The following is a 17381-nucleotide window of genomic DNA, read 5'->3' as shown; positions in this document are numbered from 1 at the left end:
CAAATTAGTTAGAAAACAAACAAAAAATCCTATCAAAAAGTAGGCTAAGAAGATGCATAGACAACTCTCCAAAGAAGATATATAAATGGCCAACAAACATACGAAAAAATGCTCAACGTTACTAATGATCAGGGAAATGCAAATCAAAACCACAATGCAATACCACCTCACTCTGGCAAGAATGGCCATAATAAAAAAAAAAAAAAAATGGATGTTGACATGGATGCAGTGAACAGGGAACACTTCTGCACTGCTGGTGGGAATGTAAACTAAGTACAACCACTACGGAAAACAGTGTGGAGATTCCTTAAAGAACTAAAAGTAGAACTACCATTTGATCCAGGAATTCCACTACTGGGTATCTACCCAGATGAAAAGAAGTCATTATACGAAAAAGATACTTGCACACGCATGTTTATCACAGCACAATTCGCAATTGCAAAAATGTGGAACCAACCCAAATGCCCATCAATCAACAACTGAATAACAAAACTGTGGTGTATGTGTGTGTACATATATATATAGACACATATGTACACATATACACATAAATACAATGAAATACTACTCAGCCATAAAAAGGAATGAATTAGTGGCATTCACACTAACCTGAATGAGACTGGAGACTATTATTCTAAGTGCAGTAGCTCAGGAATGGAAAGCTAAACATCGTATGTTCTCACTCATAAGCGGGAGTGAAGCTATGAGGATGCAAAGAATGACACAATGGACTTTGGGGACTCAGGGGAAAAGGGTGGGAGGAGATAAGGGATAAAAAAAACTACAAATTGGGTACAGTGTATACTGCTTGCGTGATCGATATACCAAAATCTCACAAATCATGACTAAACAACTTACTCATGTAACCAAACATCACCTGTTCCCCAATAACCTATGGAAATAAAAAATGAACAAACGTAAAAATACTGATGAAGCTTCGCTCACCTGCCCGCCACACACCTCCTGCTGTGTGGGTCTGTTCCTAACAGGCCATGTACTAGTACCAGTGTGTGGCCCAAGGTTTGGGGACGCCTGAGCTACATATCCCAGTTCTGTTTTAAATTCATTTTTTTCTGTATTTTCTGCTATGAACTAGAATTTTCTCTTGTGTCTCCTTTTTTAGTTAATGGTACTTGTTGGGGCTCACAAATCGACAACCCAAAACTATAATGCTTTGTATATGCTGAACCAAAGAAGAGGCCTCAAGGCTTTCTGTTTCACCCCCGTCCCCACAGTCTCTTCCTAAGCACAAAATAGAGTTGTATTCTGAAGTTCCATTATCTGCAAGCCTGGACCTACCAAAGAAGAAAACAATTACCTCCAGTCTCTTCCCTGGGTTTTCATTAACTGAACTCATATCACAGGAAGACTAAAGTCTGTCAACAAACCTGGACAGACTTTAGTCTCAAACCATTGTCTTATGCTCTGTGTGCTCAACAGCCTTTGTGCCAGATCATTGGATGTTTTTCAAGTCAATTGAATTGCCCTTAAAGTCATTTACCATCTTCCAAACATCATCCACACTTCTCCATCACTCTTTCTTCCAAGAAGTATATAAGCATCCATACCCCATTGGAATATTGGACAATCACTCTGTGATTCTCCCTGTGTGCACAGTAGTAAGAAATTTGTAAAGTCATCATTTCTCTAATTTAATCTGCCTTATTGTGAGTTGGTTTTTCAGTGAAACTTCTAAGGGCCAAAGGGGAAGTTTCCTTGGCCCCAACATACCCATGTTGCCAATTTTAGAAAATTGTAAATAGGTTTAAAAATTTATTAATACATTCTTCTTCTTTTATCTACCTTCAAGCACCAAAGGAATCACACACTATTTCCATCTTACGTACTTCTTTTCATTGCTAATGTATTTCACACATCCATTTTTTTTATGTACTGTTGTAATGATATGTCTACTGCTTTGAGAAACTCCAATCTTAAAGTCTTCCAATCCATTCTCTACATGCCAGGTATTATATGTGTGCTTCCCTAATAGGCAAGTAGGAATATGCACTTTCCTAACATGGATTATGCATATACATTTTCGATTACTTAGGATATGAAAATGAATGGAACGTGCTGTCTGTGTCCTCAAAGAACCCACACTTACAAGCAAGACATAACTGTAAATGACTCTAAGCAGATATAAGTACCATGGGGAATTAAAAAGAGTATTCATGCTCTCTACCATTTATTCATTAACTCTTCTGAGTATTGTTCTAAGCACTAGTGATACAGAACTGACCTGGACAAAAAGATGTCTTAGCTCATGAGTTTTATTTTCTTTTTTTTTTTTTTAATTTATTTATTATTATTATACTTTAAGTTGTAGGGTACATGTGCATAACGTGCAGGTTTGTTACATATGTATACTTGTGCCATGTTGGTGTGCTGCACCCATCAACTCATCATTTACATCAGGTATAACTCCCAATGCAATCAATCCCCCCTCCCCCCTCCCCATGATAGGCCCCTGTGTGTGATGTTCCCCTTCCTGAGTCCAAGTGATCTTATTGTTCAGTTCCCACCTATGAGTGAGAACATGCGGTGTTTGGTTTTCTGTTCTTGTGATAGTTTGCTAAGAATGATGGTTTCCAGCTGCATCCAGGTCCCTACAAAGGACGCAAACTCATCCTTTTTGATGGCTGCATAGTATTCCATGGTGTATATGTGCCACATTTTCTTAATCCAATCTGTCACTGATGGACATTTGGGTTGATTCCAAGTCTTTGCTATTGTGAATAGTGCTGCAATAAACATACGTGTGCATGTGTCTTTATAGCAGCATAATTTATAATCCTTTGGGTATATACCCAGTAATGGGATGGCTGGGTCATATGGTACATCTAGTTCTAGATCCTTGAGGAATCGCCATACTGTTTTCCATAATGGTTGAACTAGTTTACAATCCCACCAACAGTGTAAAAGTGTTCCTATTTCTCCACATCCTCTCCAGCACCTGTTGTTTCCTGACATTTTCATGATCGCCATTCTAACTGGTGTGAGATGGTATCTCATTGTGGTTTTGATTTGCATTTCTCTGATGGCAAGTGATGATGAGCATTTTTTCATGTGTCTGTTGGCTGTATGAATGTCTTCTTTTGAGAAATGTCTGTTCATATCCTTTACCCACTTTTTGATGGGGTTGTTTGTTTTTTTCTTGTAAATTTGTTTGAGTTCTTTGTAGGTTCTTGATATTAGCCCTTTGTCAGATGAGTAGATTGCAAAAATTTTCTCCCATTCTGTAGGTTGCCTGTTCACTCTGATGGTAGTTTCTTTTGCTGTGCAGAAGCTCTTTAATTTAATGAGATCCCATTTGTCAATTTTGGCTTTTGCTGCCGTTGCTTTTGGTGTTTTAGACATGAAGTCTTTGCCCATGCCTATGTCCTGAATGGTACTACCTAGGTTTTCCTCTAGGATTTTTATGGTATTAGGTCTAACATTTAAGTCTCTAATCCATCTTGAATTAATTTTCATATAAGGAGTAAGGAAAGGATCCAGTTTCAGCTTTCTACTTATGGCTAGCCAATTTTCCCAGCACCATTTATTAAATAGGGAATCCTTTCCCCATTTCTTGTTTCTCTCAGGTTTGTCAAAGATCAGATGGCTGTAGATGTGTGGTATTATTTCTGAGGACTCTGTTCTGTTCCCTTGGTCTATATCTCTGTTTTGGTACCAGTACCATGCTGTTTTGGTTACTGTAGCCTTGTAGTATAGTTTGAAGTCAGGTAGCGTGATGCCTCCAGCTTTGTTCTTTTGACTTAGGATTGTCTTGGAGATGCGGGCTCTTTTTTGGTTCCATATGAACTTTAAAGCAGTTTTTTCCAATTCTGTGAAGAAACTCATTGGTAGCTTGATGGGGATGGCATTGAATCTATAAATTACCTTGGGCAGTATGGCCATTTTCACGATATTAATTCTTCCTATCCATGAGCATGGTATGTTCTTCCATTTGTTTGTGTCCTCTTTTATTTCACTGAGCAGTGGTTTGTAGTTCTCCTTGAAGAGGTCCTTTACATCCCCTGTAAGTTGGATTCCTAGGTATTTGATTCTCTTTGAAGCAATTGTGAATGGAAGTTCATTCCTGATTTGGCTCTCTGTTTGTCTGTTACTGGTGTATAAGAATGCTTGTGATTTTTGCACATTAATTTTGTATCCTGAGACTTTGCTGAAGTTGCTTATCAGCTTAAGGAGATTTTGGGCTGAGACAATGGGGTTTTCTAAATATACAATCATGTCATCTGCAAACAGGGACAGTTTGACTTCTTCTTTTCCTAACTGAATACCCTTGATTTCTTTCTCTTGCCTAATTGCCCTAGCCAGAACTTCCAACACTATGTTGAATAGGAGTGGTGAGAGAGGGCATCCCTGTCTTGTGCCAGTTTTCAAAGGGAATTTTTCCAGTTTTTGCCCATTCAGTATGATATTGGCTGTGGGTTTGTCATAAATAGCTCTTATTATTTTGAGGTACGTTCCATCAATACCGAATTTATTGAGCGTTTTTAGCATGAAGGGCTGTTGAATTTTGTCAAAAGCCTTTTCTGCATCTATTGAGATAATCATGTGGTTCTTGTCTTTGGTTCTGTTTATATGCTGGATTATGTTTATTGATTTGCCAATGTTGAACCAGCCTTGCATCCCAGGGATGAAGCCCACTTGATCATGGTGGATAAGCTTTTTGATGTGTTGCTGAATCCGGTTTGCCAGTATTTTATTGAGGATTTTTGCATCGATGTTCATCAGGGATATTGGTCTAAAATTCTCTTTTTTTTGTTGTGTCTCTGCCAGGCTTTGGTATCAGGATGATGTTGGCCTCATAAAATGAGTTAGGGAGGATGCCCTCTTTTGCTATTGATTGGAATAGTTTCAGAAGGAATGGTACCAACTCCTCCTTGTACCTCTGGTAGAATTCGGCTGTGAATCCATCTGGTCCTGGACTTTTTTTGGTTGGTAGGCTATTAATTATTGCTTCAATTTCAGAGCCTGCTATTGGTCTATTCAGGGATTCAACTTCTTCCTGGTTTAGTCTTGGAAGAGTGTAAGTGTGTATCCATTTCTTCTATATTTTCCAGTTTATTTGCGTAGAGGTGTTTATAGTATTCTCTGATGGTAGTTTGTATTTCTGTGGGGTCGGTGGTGATATCCCCTTTATCATTTTTAATTGCGTCGATTTGATTCTTCTCTCTTTTCTTCTTTATTAGTCTTGCTAGTGGTCTGTCAATTTTGTTGATATTTTCAAAAAACCAACTCCTGGATTCATTGATTTTTTGGAGAGTTTTTTGTGTCTCTATCTCCTTCAGTTCTGCTCTGATCTTAGTTATTTCTTGCCTTCTGCTAGCTTTCGAATGTGTTTGCTCTTGCTTCTCTAGTTCTTTTAATTGTGATGTTAGAGTGTCAATTTTAGATCTTTCCTGCTTTCTCTTGTGGGCATTTAGTGCTATAAATTTCCCTCTACACACTGCTTTAAATGTGTCCCAGAGATTCTGGTATGTTGTTTCTTTGTTCTCATTGGTTTCAAAGAACATCTTTATTTCTGCCTTCATTTCGTTATGTACCCAGTAGTCATTCAGGAGCAGGTTGTTCAGTTTCCATGTAGTTGAGCGGTTTTGATTGAGTTTCTTAGTCCTGAGTTCTAGTTTGATTGCACTGTGGTCTGAGAGACAGTTTGTTATAATTTCTGTTCTTGTACATTTGCTGAGGAGTGCTTTACTTCCAATTACGTGGTCGATTTTGGAGTAAGTACGATGTGGTGCTGAGAAGAATGTATATTCTGTTGATTTGGGGTGGAGAGTTCTATAGATGTCTATTAGGTCTGCTTGCTGCAGAGATGAGTTCAATTCCTGGATATCCTTGTTAACTTTCTGTCTCGTTGATCTGTCTAATGTTGACAGTGGAGTGTTGAAGTCTCCCATTATTATTGTATGGGAGTCTAAGTCTCTTTGTAAGTCTCTAAGGACTTGCTTTATGAATCTGGGTGCTCCTGTATTGGGTGCATATATATTTAGGATAGTTAGCTCTTCCTGTTGAATTGATCCCTTTACCATTATGTAATGGCCTTCTTTGTCTCTTTTGATCTTTGATGGTTTAAAGTCTGTTTTATCAGAGACTAGTATTGCAACCCCCGCTTTTTTTTGTTCTCCATTTGCTTGGTAAATCTTCCTCCATCCCTTTATTTTGAGCCTATGTATGTCTCTGCGTGTGAGATGGGTCTCCTGAATACAGCAGACTGATGGGTCTTGACTCTTTATCCAGTTTGCCAGTCTGTGTCTTTTAATTGGAGCATTTAGTCCATTTACATTTAAGGTTAAGATTGTTATGTGTGAACTTGATCCTGCCATTATGATATTAACTGGTTATTTTGCTCCTTAGTTGATGCCGTTTCTTCCTAGCCTCGATGGTCTTTACATTTTGGCATGTTTTTGCAATGGCTGGTACCGGTTGTTCCTTTCCATGTTTAGTGCTTCCTTCAGGGTCTCTTGTAAGGCAGGCCTAGTGGTGACAAAATCTCTAAGCATTTGCTTATCTGTAAAGGATTTTATTTCTCCTTCACTTATGAAACTTAGTTTGGCTGGATATGAAATTCTGGGTTTAAAATTCTTTTCTTTAAGAATGTTGAATATTGGCCCCCACTCTCTTCTGGCTTGGAGAGTTTCTGCCGAGAGATCTACTGTTAGTCTGATGTGCTTCCCTTTGTGGGTAACCCGACCTTTCTCTCTGGCTGCCCTTAAGATTTTTTCCTTCATTTCAACTTTGGTGAATCTGGCAATTATGTGTCTTGGAGTTGCTCTTCTCGAGGAGTATCTTTGTGGCGTTCTCTGTATTTCCTGGATTTGAATGTTGGCCTGCCCTACTAGGTTGGGGAAGTTCTCCTGGATGATATCCTGAAGAGTGTTTTCCAACTTGGTTCCATTTTCCCCCTCACTTTCAGGCACCCCAATCAGACGTAGATTTGGTCTTTTTACATAATCCCATACTTCTTGCAGGCTTTGTTCATTTCTTTTTCTTCTTTTTTCTTGTGGTTTCTCTTCTCGCTTCATTTCATTCATTTGATCCTCAATCGCTGATACTCTTTCTTCCAGTTGATCGAGTCAGTTACTGAAGCTTGTGCATTTGTCACGTATTTCTCGTGTCATGGTTTTCATCTCTTTCATTTCGTTTAGGACCTTCTCTGCATTAATTACTCTAGCCATCAATTCTTCCACTTTTTTTTCAAGATTTTTAGTTTCTTTGCGCTGGGTACGTAATTCCTCCTTTAGCTCTGAGAAATTTGATGGACTGAAGCCTTCTTCTCTCATCTCGTCAAAGTCATTCTCCGTCCAGCTTTGATCCGTTGCTGGCGATGAGCTGCGCTCCTTTGCCGGGGGAGATGCGCTCTTATTTTTGGAATTTCCAGCTTTTCTGCCCTGCTTTTTCCCCATCTTTGTGGTTTTATCTGCCTCTGGTCTTTGATGATGGTGATGTACTGATGGGGTTTTGGTGTAGGTGTCCTTCCTGTTTGATAGTTTTCCTTCTAACAGTCAGGACCCTCAGCTGTAGGTCTGTTGGAGATTGCTTGAGGTCCACTCCAGACCCTGTTTGCCTGGGTATCAGCAGCAGAGGCTGCAGAAGATAGAATATTTCTGAACAGCGAGTGTACCTGTCTGATTCTTGCTTTGGAAGCTTCCTCTCGGGGTGTACTCCACCCTGTGAGGTGTAGGGTGTCAGACTGCCCCTAGTGGGGGATGTCTCCCAGTTAGGCTACTCAGGGGTCAGGGACCCACTTGAGCAGGGAGTCTGTCCCTTCTCAGATCTCAACCTCCGTGTTGGGAGATCCACTGCTCTCTTCAAAGCTGTCAGACAGAGTCGTTTGCGTCTGCAGAGGTTTCAGCTGTGTTTGTTATTGCCCTGTCCCCAGAGGTGGAGTCTACAGAGACAGGCAGGTTTCCTTGAGCTGCTGTGAGCTCCACCCAGTTCGAGCTTCCCAGCAGCTTTGTTTACCTACTTAAGCCTCAGCAATGGCGGGCGCCCCTCCCCCAGCCTCGCTGCTGCCTTGCCGGTAGATCACAGACTGCTGTGCTAGCAATGAGGGAGACTCCGTGGGTGTGGGACCCTCCCGGCCAGGTGTGGGATATGATCTCCTGGTGTGCCTGTTTGCTTAAAGCGCAGTATTGGGGTGGGAGTTACCCGATTTTCCAGGTGTTGTGTGTCTCAGTTCCCCTGGCTAGGAAAAGGGATTCCCTTCCCCCTTGCGCTTCCCAGGTGAGGCAATGCCTCGCCCTGCTTCAGCTCTCGCTGGTCGGGCTGCAGCAGCTGACCAGCACCGATCGTCCGGCACTCCCCAGTGAGATGAACCCAGTACCTCAGTTGAAAATGCAGAGATCACCGGTCTTCTGTGTCGCTCGCGCTGGGAGTTGGAGACTGGAGCTGTTCCTATTCAGCCATCTTGCTCCACCCCCCCAACTCTGTGTTTTTCAAAAGGCCTCCAGCATTTTACATTCCCATCAGCAATGAGTGCAGATTCTGATTTCTTCAAATCTTTGCCATCGCTTGTTACCTGTCTTTTTTATCCTAGCCATCCTAACATGAGTAAAGTCGTCTCATTGAAGGTTGAATGACATTTCCCTGATGGCTAATGATGCTGAACATCTTTTCATGTACTTATTGGATATTAGTATATTTTCTTTGGAGAAATATCTATTCCGATTATTTCCCCACTTTCAATTGGGTTATTTGCCTTATTATTAATAGTATTGAGTTGTAAGAGTTTATATAGTTTAGATATATGTCCCTTATAAATATGATTTTTAAGTATTTTCTCACATTCTGTGCATTGTCTCTTCATTTTATTGATGGTGTCCTTTGAAACACAAAAGTTGTACATTTTGATGAAGTCAAATTTATCTATTTTTAATCATTTGTGGTTTTGTGTCATATCTAAGAAGACTTTGCTTAATACAAGGTCACAAAGAGTTACTCCTATATTTTCTTCTAAGAATTTTATAGCCTCAGCTTTTACATTTAGAACTATGATTCACTTTGAGTTCATTTTTGTTTTTGGTGTGAGGAAAGGAACAAACTTAATTCTTCTTCGTGTGGATATACAATTGTCCCACCACCATTTGTAAAACACTATTCTTTACCCCATTAGATTTTTTTGGCACTCATGTCAAAAACTGCTGCCTATATATATATATATAGAGAGAGAGAGATGGATTCTCACTCTGTCACCCAGGCTGGAGTGCAGTGGCGCGATCTCAGCTCACTGCAAGCTCCGCCTCCTGGGTTCGCCATTCTCCTGCCTCAGCCTCCCAAGTAGCTGGGACTATAGGTGCCCGCCACAACTCCCAGCTAAATTTTTTTTTTTTTTTTTTTTTTTTTTTTTTTTTTTTTTTTTTTTTTTTTTTTTATTTTAAGTAGAGATGGGGTTTCACCGTGTTCGCCAGCATGGTCTTGATGTCCTGACCTCATGATTGGCCCACCTCAGCCTCCCAAAGTGCTGGGATTACAGGCGTGAGCCACCGCACCCGGCCTAACTGCTGCCTGTTTTTATAAATGCAGTTTTATTCCATTTGTTAAATAATATTGTCTGTGGCTGCTTTTGCACTACAACAGAAGAGTTGAGTGGTTGCAAACAGAGACCATTTGTCCCATAAAGCCTCAAATATTTACTATCTGGACCTTTATGGGCAGAAGAAGAAAGCAAATTACATTATCCATTGGCTTTTCTGGTATCATTTACATTTTAGGGGAAGTCATACAATGAGAAGAACCATATAAATTAGTCCCTTGTGAAATTTCCAGAAAGATCACGTTTTTCAATTATCCTCCCTCCCCAAATGATGTATCCTAAACCTGACCAGCTCTGAAAGACTTTCGTCAGTAGATGTGTTTATCTATGATCTACACATGCTAAAACTGGGAAGGATGCTCACTACATAGTTTACTTTTCTTCAAATAATATTATTAATAAATGAGCTTATCTTCTCTTTTCAGTCAATTGCAAACAAATGTTAAAAATGATAAATAGCTTTACTTGAATCTGTTTCTCCACAAATAGTACTTATGGAGATATTTTAAATGCTGGTACATATTTGAAAACATTTCTAAAATATTCACTGTGATAGTGGTAAGTGCTCGGGACAAGATCTTTCACTGATAACATATGAAACTAATTTTTTAAAAAAATTATATGGCCATTTCCACTTGCTTTAATTCTAAGGTGAACATGTAGAAAGATAACATTTATTTTCTTCTTTGTACTCAGGGTGTTAAGGAATTAGCAAAGCAGGTGAAGAGTTTGCCAGTGGTAAATTACAACCTCCTCAAGTATATTTGCAGGTAAGAACTGTCCTAACGACGAATGTAAACAACACAAGACATATTTAGCCTGATCCAAATTTGTGTTTGACAATGAATAAAATCACTCAACTACTTTGAGCCCTAGTGTTGGCCTCTGTAAAATTAAAAGGTTGGACAAGGTGATCTCAAAGGCTTCTTTGAGCATTAAATTGCTTGATTTTGAAATTTAATGTTTCTGAAGTTTCTCTTGCCTCTACACACTAAAGATTTGTTGTTCTGAACATCAATCAAGTTGTTTGTACTGTTTCAGGAGTGGCGTTGTTTAGAAAAAGAAGCATGCCACCTTGGCATGAGAAAGATCTGCATGGGAGCCAAGATTGTGCCATTGACTAGTTGCCTGTCTTTATGTAATTCTCTTATTCTTTCTGAGTCTCAGGGTCCTAATAGGTAAAATGGTAATTAAAACATGTATTTCACATAGTTGTTTTAAAAATTGAATTATAGTTTAAGTGATTAATATATAGTAAGCATTCAATAAATGTTATTTTCTTTCCACTTCTTTCCCATCTCAGGTTTCATCAAAAAGACGTTTGTAACTGAATTCTGTTAGAAAAGTAATTGTGCCTGAAAAATGTACCTCTCAATGTATAACTCAAGGCCTCAAATGGGATATGCCATGTATGTGCCCCTGTTTAAGGAACCAAATATGCAAAATTGAAACAGTATAAATTTAAATAGAGAGTGATGATTGGCACAAGTCACTGCAGGGTGTCTTACATGATAGCTTCCCAGTCCACTTTAAAATAAAATTCAAAGTTTTAATTGAGTGCAGTGCAGCATTTATGTATGTGTTTGGTGTTATGATTAGGTAAGTGTTCAAGGGACTAGGAACTATGAAGTCTAAGACTAATATCAGACATTTTGGTGTTAATTGTCAATGTAACTGAGTAGAAATTCCAAATCCTCCCACAGTAAGTTCCTCTAGTGATGGTTATACTTAGAAGCAAACAGGACCTTGGGTTCCAGAATTTGAAATAGCAGGAAATTATGCCACTGATAGCTTAGATTTATTAATATGGAAGCTTGTAATCCAAAGATTTTGAACTAATTCAAGTTATTCTAGTGGGTGGGACAGAGATTACATTCTCCTTAAGTAAAAGGGATGAAAAAGTTTATTTGGAACCATATTGTAAGTCTATCTCCACAATAGAAATGCCTAACCTTGCTTGAAAGATTTAAGGAGATTTTTAATTTCAGGTATTTTAAATAAGAAATGCTAGTTTGACTTTTAGCCTTCAGTGTTACTGTAGTTTGGGCTGTATCGCAGTAGTGAATGTGTGGAAATAGGCACCTTTTTAAAAAGTCTTGATATAGTAGTTAAGGGTATGGCCTCTGGTGTCACATCCTCTGGTGGGTTCAAATCTTAGCTTTCCCCCTTACTAACTCTGTCTTTGGAGAAGATTCCCCCCTCTGGTACCACATGACTCTCATCTGTAAAACAGAGACAGTAATGGTACCTACCTCAGAGAGATGCTTTGAGAATTTAATAAATTAGCACCATGACTGACACATACTAGTACTATATAAATATGTTATTTTAATTGTTCATTATTTCCTCTTTATCTCATCAGTACAATTAGCAAGCCATGAAATTATAGAAACTCTTGTATAAATGAAGAGGAGGTGAGGAATGAAGAAATGCTGAAAGATTATGAAAACAATCTCTCCTACTATTTCATGCCTCTTACTTTTTAGCACCTAATAAATAGAAACGGTTTGCATTTGCAATGTTTTATATAATTAGAACTGTGTTTTAATTTCTACTGTATTTTATGTTTCTCTCTCTCTCTCTCTTTTTGTTCCCGAGACAGAGTTTCACTCTTGCCCCCCCAGGCTGGAGTGCAATGGTGCAATCTTGGCTCACTGCAACCTGCACCTCCCAAATTCAAGCGATTCTCCTGCTTCAGCCTCTCAAGTAGCTGGGATTACAGGCGCCCGCCACTGTGCCGAGCTAGATTTTTAATTTTTTTTAATTAGAAATGAGGTTTCACCATGTGTTGGCCAGGCTGGTCTCGAACTCCTGACCTCAAGTGATCCACCTGCCTTGGCCTCCCAAAGTGCTGGGATTACAGGTGTGAGCCACCATGCCCGGCCTGTATTTTATCTCATTTCTTAATATACTATAATTTTGAAGCTCACAAATTACTCCACAAAGAGGGTTAATTCCTCTTCTCTAAAATAAGGCATCCTACCAGCTGATCTTATCTACAGTCCTCTAATTGAATATAGATACAAATTATTACTTTATTAAGGGATTAGAAGGGAATCAACATTGTTGACTCTCAAGTCCCTGTTAGTATTGTTCAAACACACCTGTTCCTTTGATTGACAGAGGAAATCAAAGCAGGCCAGGCCAAGACAGATAGTTGATATGATACATAAAGTTTGATCCTTCTTAATTTGCAATATGTTTGAGTGAGAGATGTGTGAACATCCAAATAATTCTGTCTCCATAGTCATCTTTGAACATACTTTAGTTTGTAAATTTTCTAATGATTGATTTTTCTTCCACTGGCAAATTTGATCCCATTGTGTTTCGATCATATGCTTATACGCCGTAGGTTCTTGGATGAAGTACAGTCCTACTCGGGAGTTAACAAAATGAGTGTGCAGAACTTGGCAACTGTCTTTGGTCCTAACATCCTGCGCCCCAAAGTGGAAGATCCTTTGACTATCATGGAGGGTAAGTAAATGATTGTCTTACACCCTCATCAAAAGAAGCAGCAATTATCTCTTCATTGGCCAGAATCTACTCCCCTCTGAGCAAACCAAGGTAATAAATGAATACATGGCAACTCCATTTATTAACTGAAGTTCTTTAAACATAAAATCTTCCTTTGAAGAGTCAGGTATTTTTTTTGTGTGTTTACTAAACATAAAATGTATTAAATGCCTCTTCATTAGCCTTACAAGAATAAATGAAACCTTCATAAATCATACATAAAGTATTCAAGAACTGAAAAAAACTACCTCACTTTGTGAGTTCAATACAATTTTCAGAAAATTCAAAAAGTTATTATTTTCAGTTAATATACATTTTTCTTAATTTTGATTTTATTTGACTGACTTAAAGAGGGAAAAATGTTTTTTTATAAGACAATGCTGCTTGTCTATTTGTAGGTTAAAACATGAAGGAATTTTTGTTATTCAAATTACAAAGTGTCTCAATTATTTTCAACAATGAACTGCACTTTGTTTTTTTCTAGCAGGCCTAGGTGCTCTGTGTCATTAATAGCACCATTGTTTGCTGCAAACTGGACTAATTTATGATTTCAGAACTTAATAGGAAAAAGGGAAAGGGAAACAACAATTATTTTTAGATTCACTCTGGGTTTATTTAGTCTAGAATAAAATGTCCCCCTCAGTTGCCTGGATTTTACTACCTGATACTGTTCCTTTCCTTAAAATTCCAATGTTTTCATTTCTTTCGATCTTGTGTGTGAGAAAAAAAGCTTTTGCATGTCTGCCTAACATCACTTCAGTTTAATTTCCTTTGTTAAACACCAAGGGCAATATAAGTTGAACATCAGATTTTTGGCAACGAGATAGTTCAGAAAACTTAATTTCTACCTGAAGAGTCTAGCAGACATTAGAAAATATGAAATCTGAAGCTGCAAGAAGCTTGGAGATACATTGGTCCATTGTTTTTTGAAATCTTTATTATAAATTAAAATACATGCAATACATAAAACCACCACCACACACACACCCGCACACACACACAAACATACTCACATACTCACATCTTAATGAATTATATAAAACAAGTACTCTAGAAATAGCTATCTAGTTAAAAAAATAGAACTTTTCCTGGCATCCCCAAAACTCTTCCTGTGTCCTGACCCAATCCCAGCGTCTGTCATCCTAATATCCAGACTTTTATAGCAATTTCTGTGTGTTTCTTTGTAGTTTTATCACCCAAATGGACTTCCCAGATATTACATTTAAGTTTCCTATTCCTTTACTTGATAGCTTTTAAGAATTTTTTAATATACAGCATCCCCTATAACTTGCCATTTGAAAAATCATGTTATTTCACTTGTAGAGTTTCCCATAGTCTGGATTTGTTGATTCATGGATTTGTTGATTCATGGTGCAGTGTAATATATTAATAGTTCTCTGCTCTCTGCATTTTCTACAAGTTAGGACCTGGATAAAATCCATGTTTTATCTTCTTGGCATGACCTTTGATTGTGTTGTGCCCTTTAATCGGGAGACACATAATGTCACTTTATCTCTCTTTTTGTGAACTTAACAAAATTCCTAAAACTATTAATTCGCTGGAAGCTGAAATGCTGATATTGTAATTATGTGTTTTTTTCAACTCATTACTGTGGTAAAACACACGTAACATAAAATGTATCATCTTAACCATTTCAAGTTCACAGTTCAGCAACATTCAGTACCTTTACATTGTCTTGCAACCATCAACACGATCTGTCTCCAGAGCTGTTTTTATGTTACAAAACTGAAATTCCCTACCCATTAAACAAGAACTCCCCTTTCTCTCTCCCCCAGGCCCTGGCAACTACCCTTCTGCTTTCAGTTTCTATGAATTTGTCTACTCTGGGTACCTCATATACTTGTTATCATAGTGTATTTGTCTTGTTTTGACTGGTTTATTTCACTTAGCATAATGTCCTCAAGGTTCACCCATATGGCAGTATTTTAATTTTTAAGTTAATAATTGGAACACTTTTAGAAAATTTCTTCTCATCTACTACTTAGGAACCCAATGGTAACTTTAAAAGGCAAGATAAATACTGCTTGAGTCTTTCCCTTTACTTACCAGTTTTTAAAGCACATGAACAGATTTTTTAACTCCTTTAAAAGTGAGTGTTATTTTCTTTGTCTTCCCAGTATACATATTATTGTGAATATTTTTAAAATATCATTATAAGGTCACGTATTAAAATCAATTTGCTTGGTCAATACATTGTAATTACTGTCCTTCATTGAATCTCAAATTTTCCCATCTTTGGCCAGTGGAAGCATCTTCAAGTTGTCTTCTTAGTTCTTTTGACATGGCCTTCCTAGTTTGGGGTGGTAGCTATTTTTCTTTTTAGTATGACAGGATTTCTTAGGCTCATATATTTTATACCTCAAACCTGGAATCAGTCAATTTCCAAAAAACTCCTGACTTCTTTTAGTGGGGAAACGATATTTCAAGGCAAACTAGATGCTTAGTGCCAGTGGTGCTCGTTGCTACTGGCTTGGTCATTGTTTCTAGACATTTTAGTTGGCAGAGCTAGTAGATATGAATGCACACTACACATGTACATATTACATGCATAATAAACATATATACATAGTTACCTATTAAAGAAATAGTGCCTCACAAGTTCACATTAGTTACAATTCAAAATTGTAACTACAGGGTTTTTATTTATTCATTTCTCTTTACAGTTTTATTCCCTTTCTTCCAAGGAATCTTGGTTTGCAAAGACACCGAGGATAACAGAATTAGAACATCTCATAATTAATAATTTGCTCTATAACTCATCACACACAGTAGTCTCAGAATAACAATACCAACACCAGTGACGTTACTGCAAAATTCTTTACATGTGCTCTTTTAATCCTCCTTTTATTCTTTTAATATTTATACTATATGCTGTTAGAATATATACCCATTATACACTATACCCTCTCCATTTTAGTCCTCATTTAATCTTTGGTGATATGTATATAAATCTATCCACTTAATGTTCACTACTGGTCCTTGTATTGATGTCTTTCCAGCCTAGAGATTCTCCAAATGTAGTACTCAGATAACTGGGGGCCCCAGAGATGCATTCAGGAGGTCCATGGGCTCAAATATATTTTCATAATAATATGAAGATGCTGTTGCCCTTTCACTGTGTTGACATTTGCACAAGTGGTGCTAAAGCAGTGATGGCTACAGCAGCTGACACTTTAGTATGAATCAAGGCAGTGCCACCAAACCCCACTAGCACCATATTCTTCATCACCACGCATTTACAGTACGGAATAAAATGCCAATTTTACTTAAGAATGTTCTTGCTGAACAGTAAAAACTATTAATTGCATTAAATAATCAACCTTGAGAACACATTTCTTTAATATTAGGGTGGAGAGATGGCTGTCTGTACAAAGCACTTCTGCATACTGCTTCTAAAAGTAACAGAATGATCAGCTCAAGGGGAAGCATTTGTGTGATATTTGAGCAGCACTAACTGCTTTTTCTTGGAACTCCATTTTTATTTGAAAGAACAACTGACAAACTACAGTTATTCAGACTAGAGCATTTAGCAGACACATTCTCAAAAATGAACTAAACATTTCACTTCAAGAAATACAGCTGTCAGTGTGTTGCCATTGACAAAATTTAAACTTGCATGTGAAAAATTTGCATTTAAAACCTTGAGCTTGACAGCTTCCTAAATTCCTAAGCACTTTTCTAGTGAGATTAGTGTTGATATTAACAAATACATCTTGGATACTATAGAAATACGTGTGTAAGAATTTGGAGGATTAGCGTAACTCAGTGAATTTTCCAAATGGCATGTTGTCACAACGCCGTGCGTGTGAAGGATCCATTCAGGTTAACTTTTCTGACTTCACAGAGCTCAATCTCTTTTTTCACATCTTATTAAAAAATATGGCATCTTGCTTCCTGAGATATCCTGGCTTTATTGCCTTCTTGATTTTTGTTGCTCTTTCTTCCTGTTCTTTCATTTCTGTTGTCCTAGTCCTTCTCAATTTTCACCTCTCTCCTAGCAGTATCCCCTCCTTGCAAAATGCTGTCTGCAAGGGAGTCCTGGCTGGTCAGTGTGGAGAGATCTTAGGGGCTGGATGTCTGACTCCTTCAGACCTTGCCACTGGCCACCTCTATTGGACTAGGTACAATCCCTCCCAATTTTAGCCTCTCTTCTTAAATTAACTCTTTGCATTTTCCAGTGAATATCTATGCGGCGCTTTGGGGATATTGTATTTCCAGGCCCATCAGAGTCCCCATTGCTCCTCTCTCCTTCCCTCTACAGAGACACTGACATCATGCAGGCCTTGTGGAAATCAGGATTTGT

General features: G+C 38.2%; 1 protein-coding gene across 9 annotated transcripts in view; it reads left to right on the top strand.

Annotated features, from left to right (window-relative positions):
* The window catches only part of ARHGAP24 (Rho GTPase activating protein 24), a 532908-nt gene that overhangs the window by 496035 nt on the left and 19492 nt on the right, over positions 1 to 17381 (top strand). For all 9 annotated transcript variants that reach the window (XM_050790447.1, XM_050790445.1, XM_050790446.1 and 6 more), the window contains 2 exons: positions 10241 to 10314; positions 12897 to 13018. In XM_050790447.1, coding sequence (XP_050646404.1) covers positions 10241 to 10314; positions 12897 to 13018 — 196 coding nt within the window. The remainder of the gene's footprint in view (positions 1 to 10240; positions 10315 to 12896; positions 13019 to 17381) is intronic.

The sequence above is a fragment of the Macaca thibetana genome, chromosome 5, assembly GCF_024542745.1.
Source record: "Macaca thibetana thibetana isolate TM-01 chromosome 5, ASM2454274v1, whole genome shotgun sequence".
In the NCBI taxonomy this organism is placed as follows: Eukaryota; Metazoa; Chordata; class Mammalia; order Primates; family Cercopithecidae; genus Macaca; species Macaca thibetana.
The sequence above is the reverse complement of the archived record's forward strand: the minus strand, read 5'-3'. Positions and strand labels throughout refer to the sequence as shown.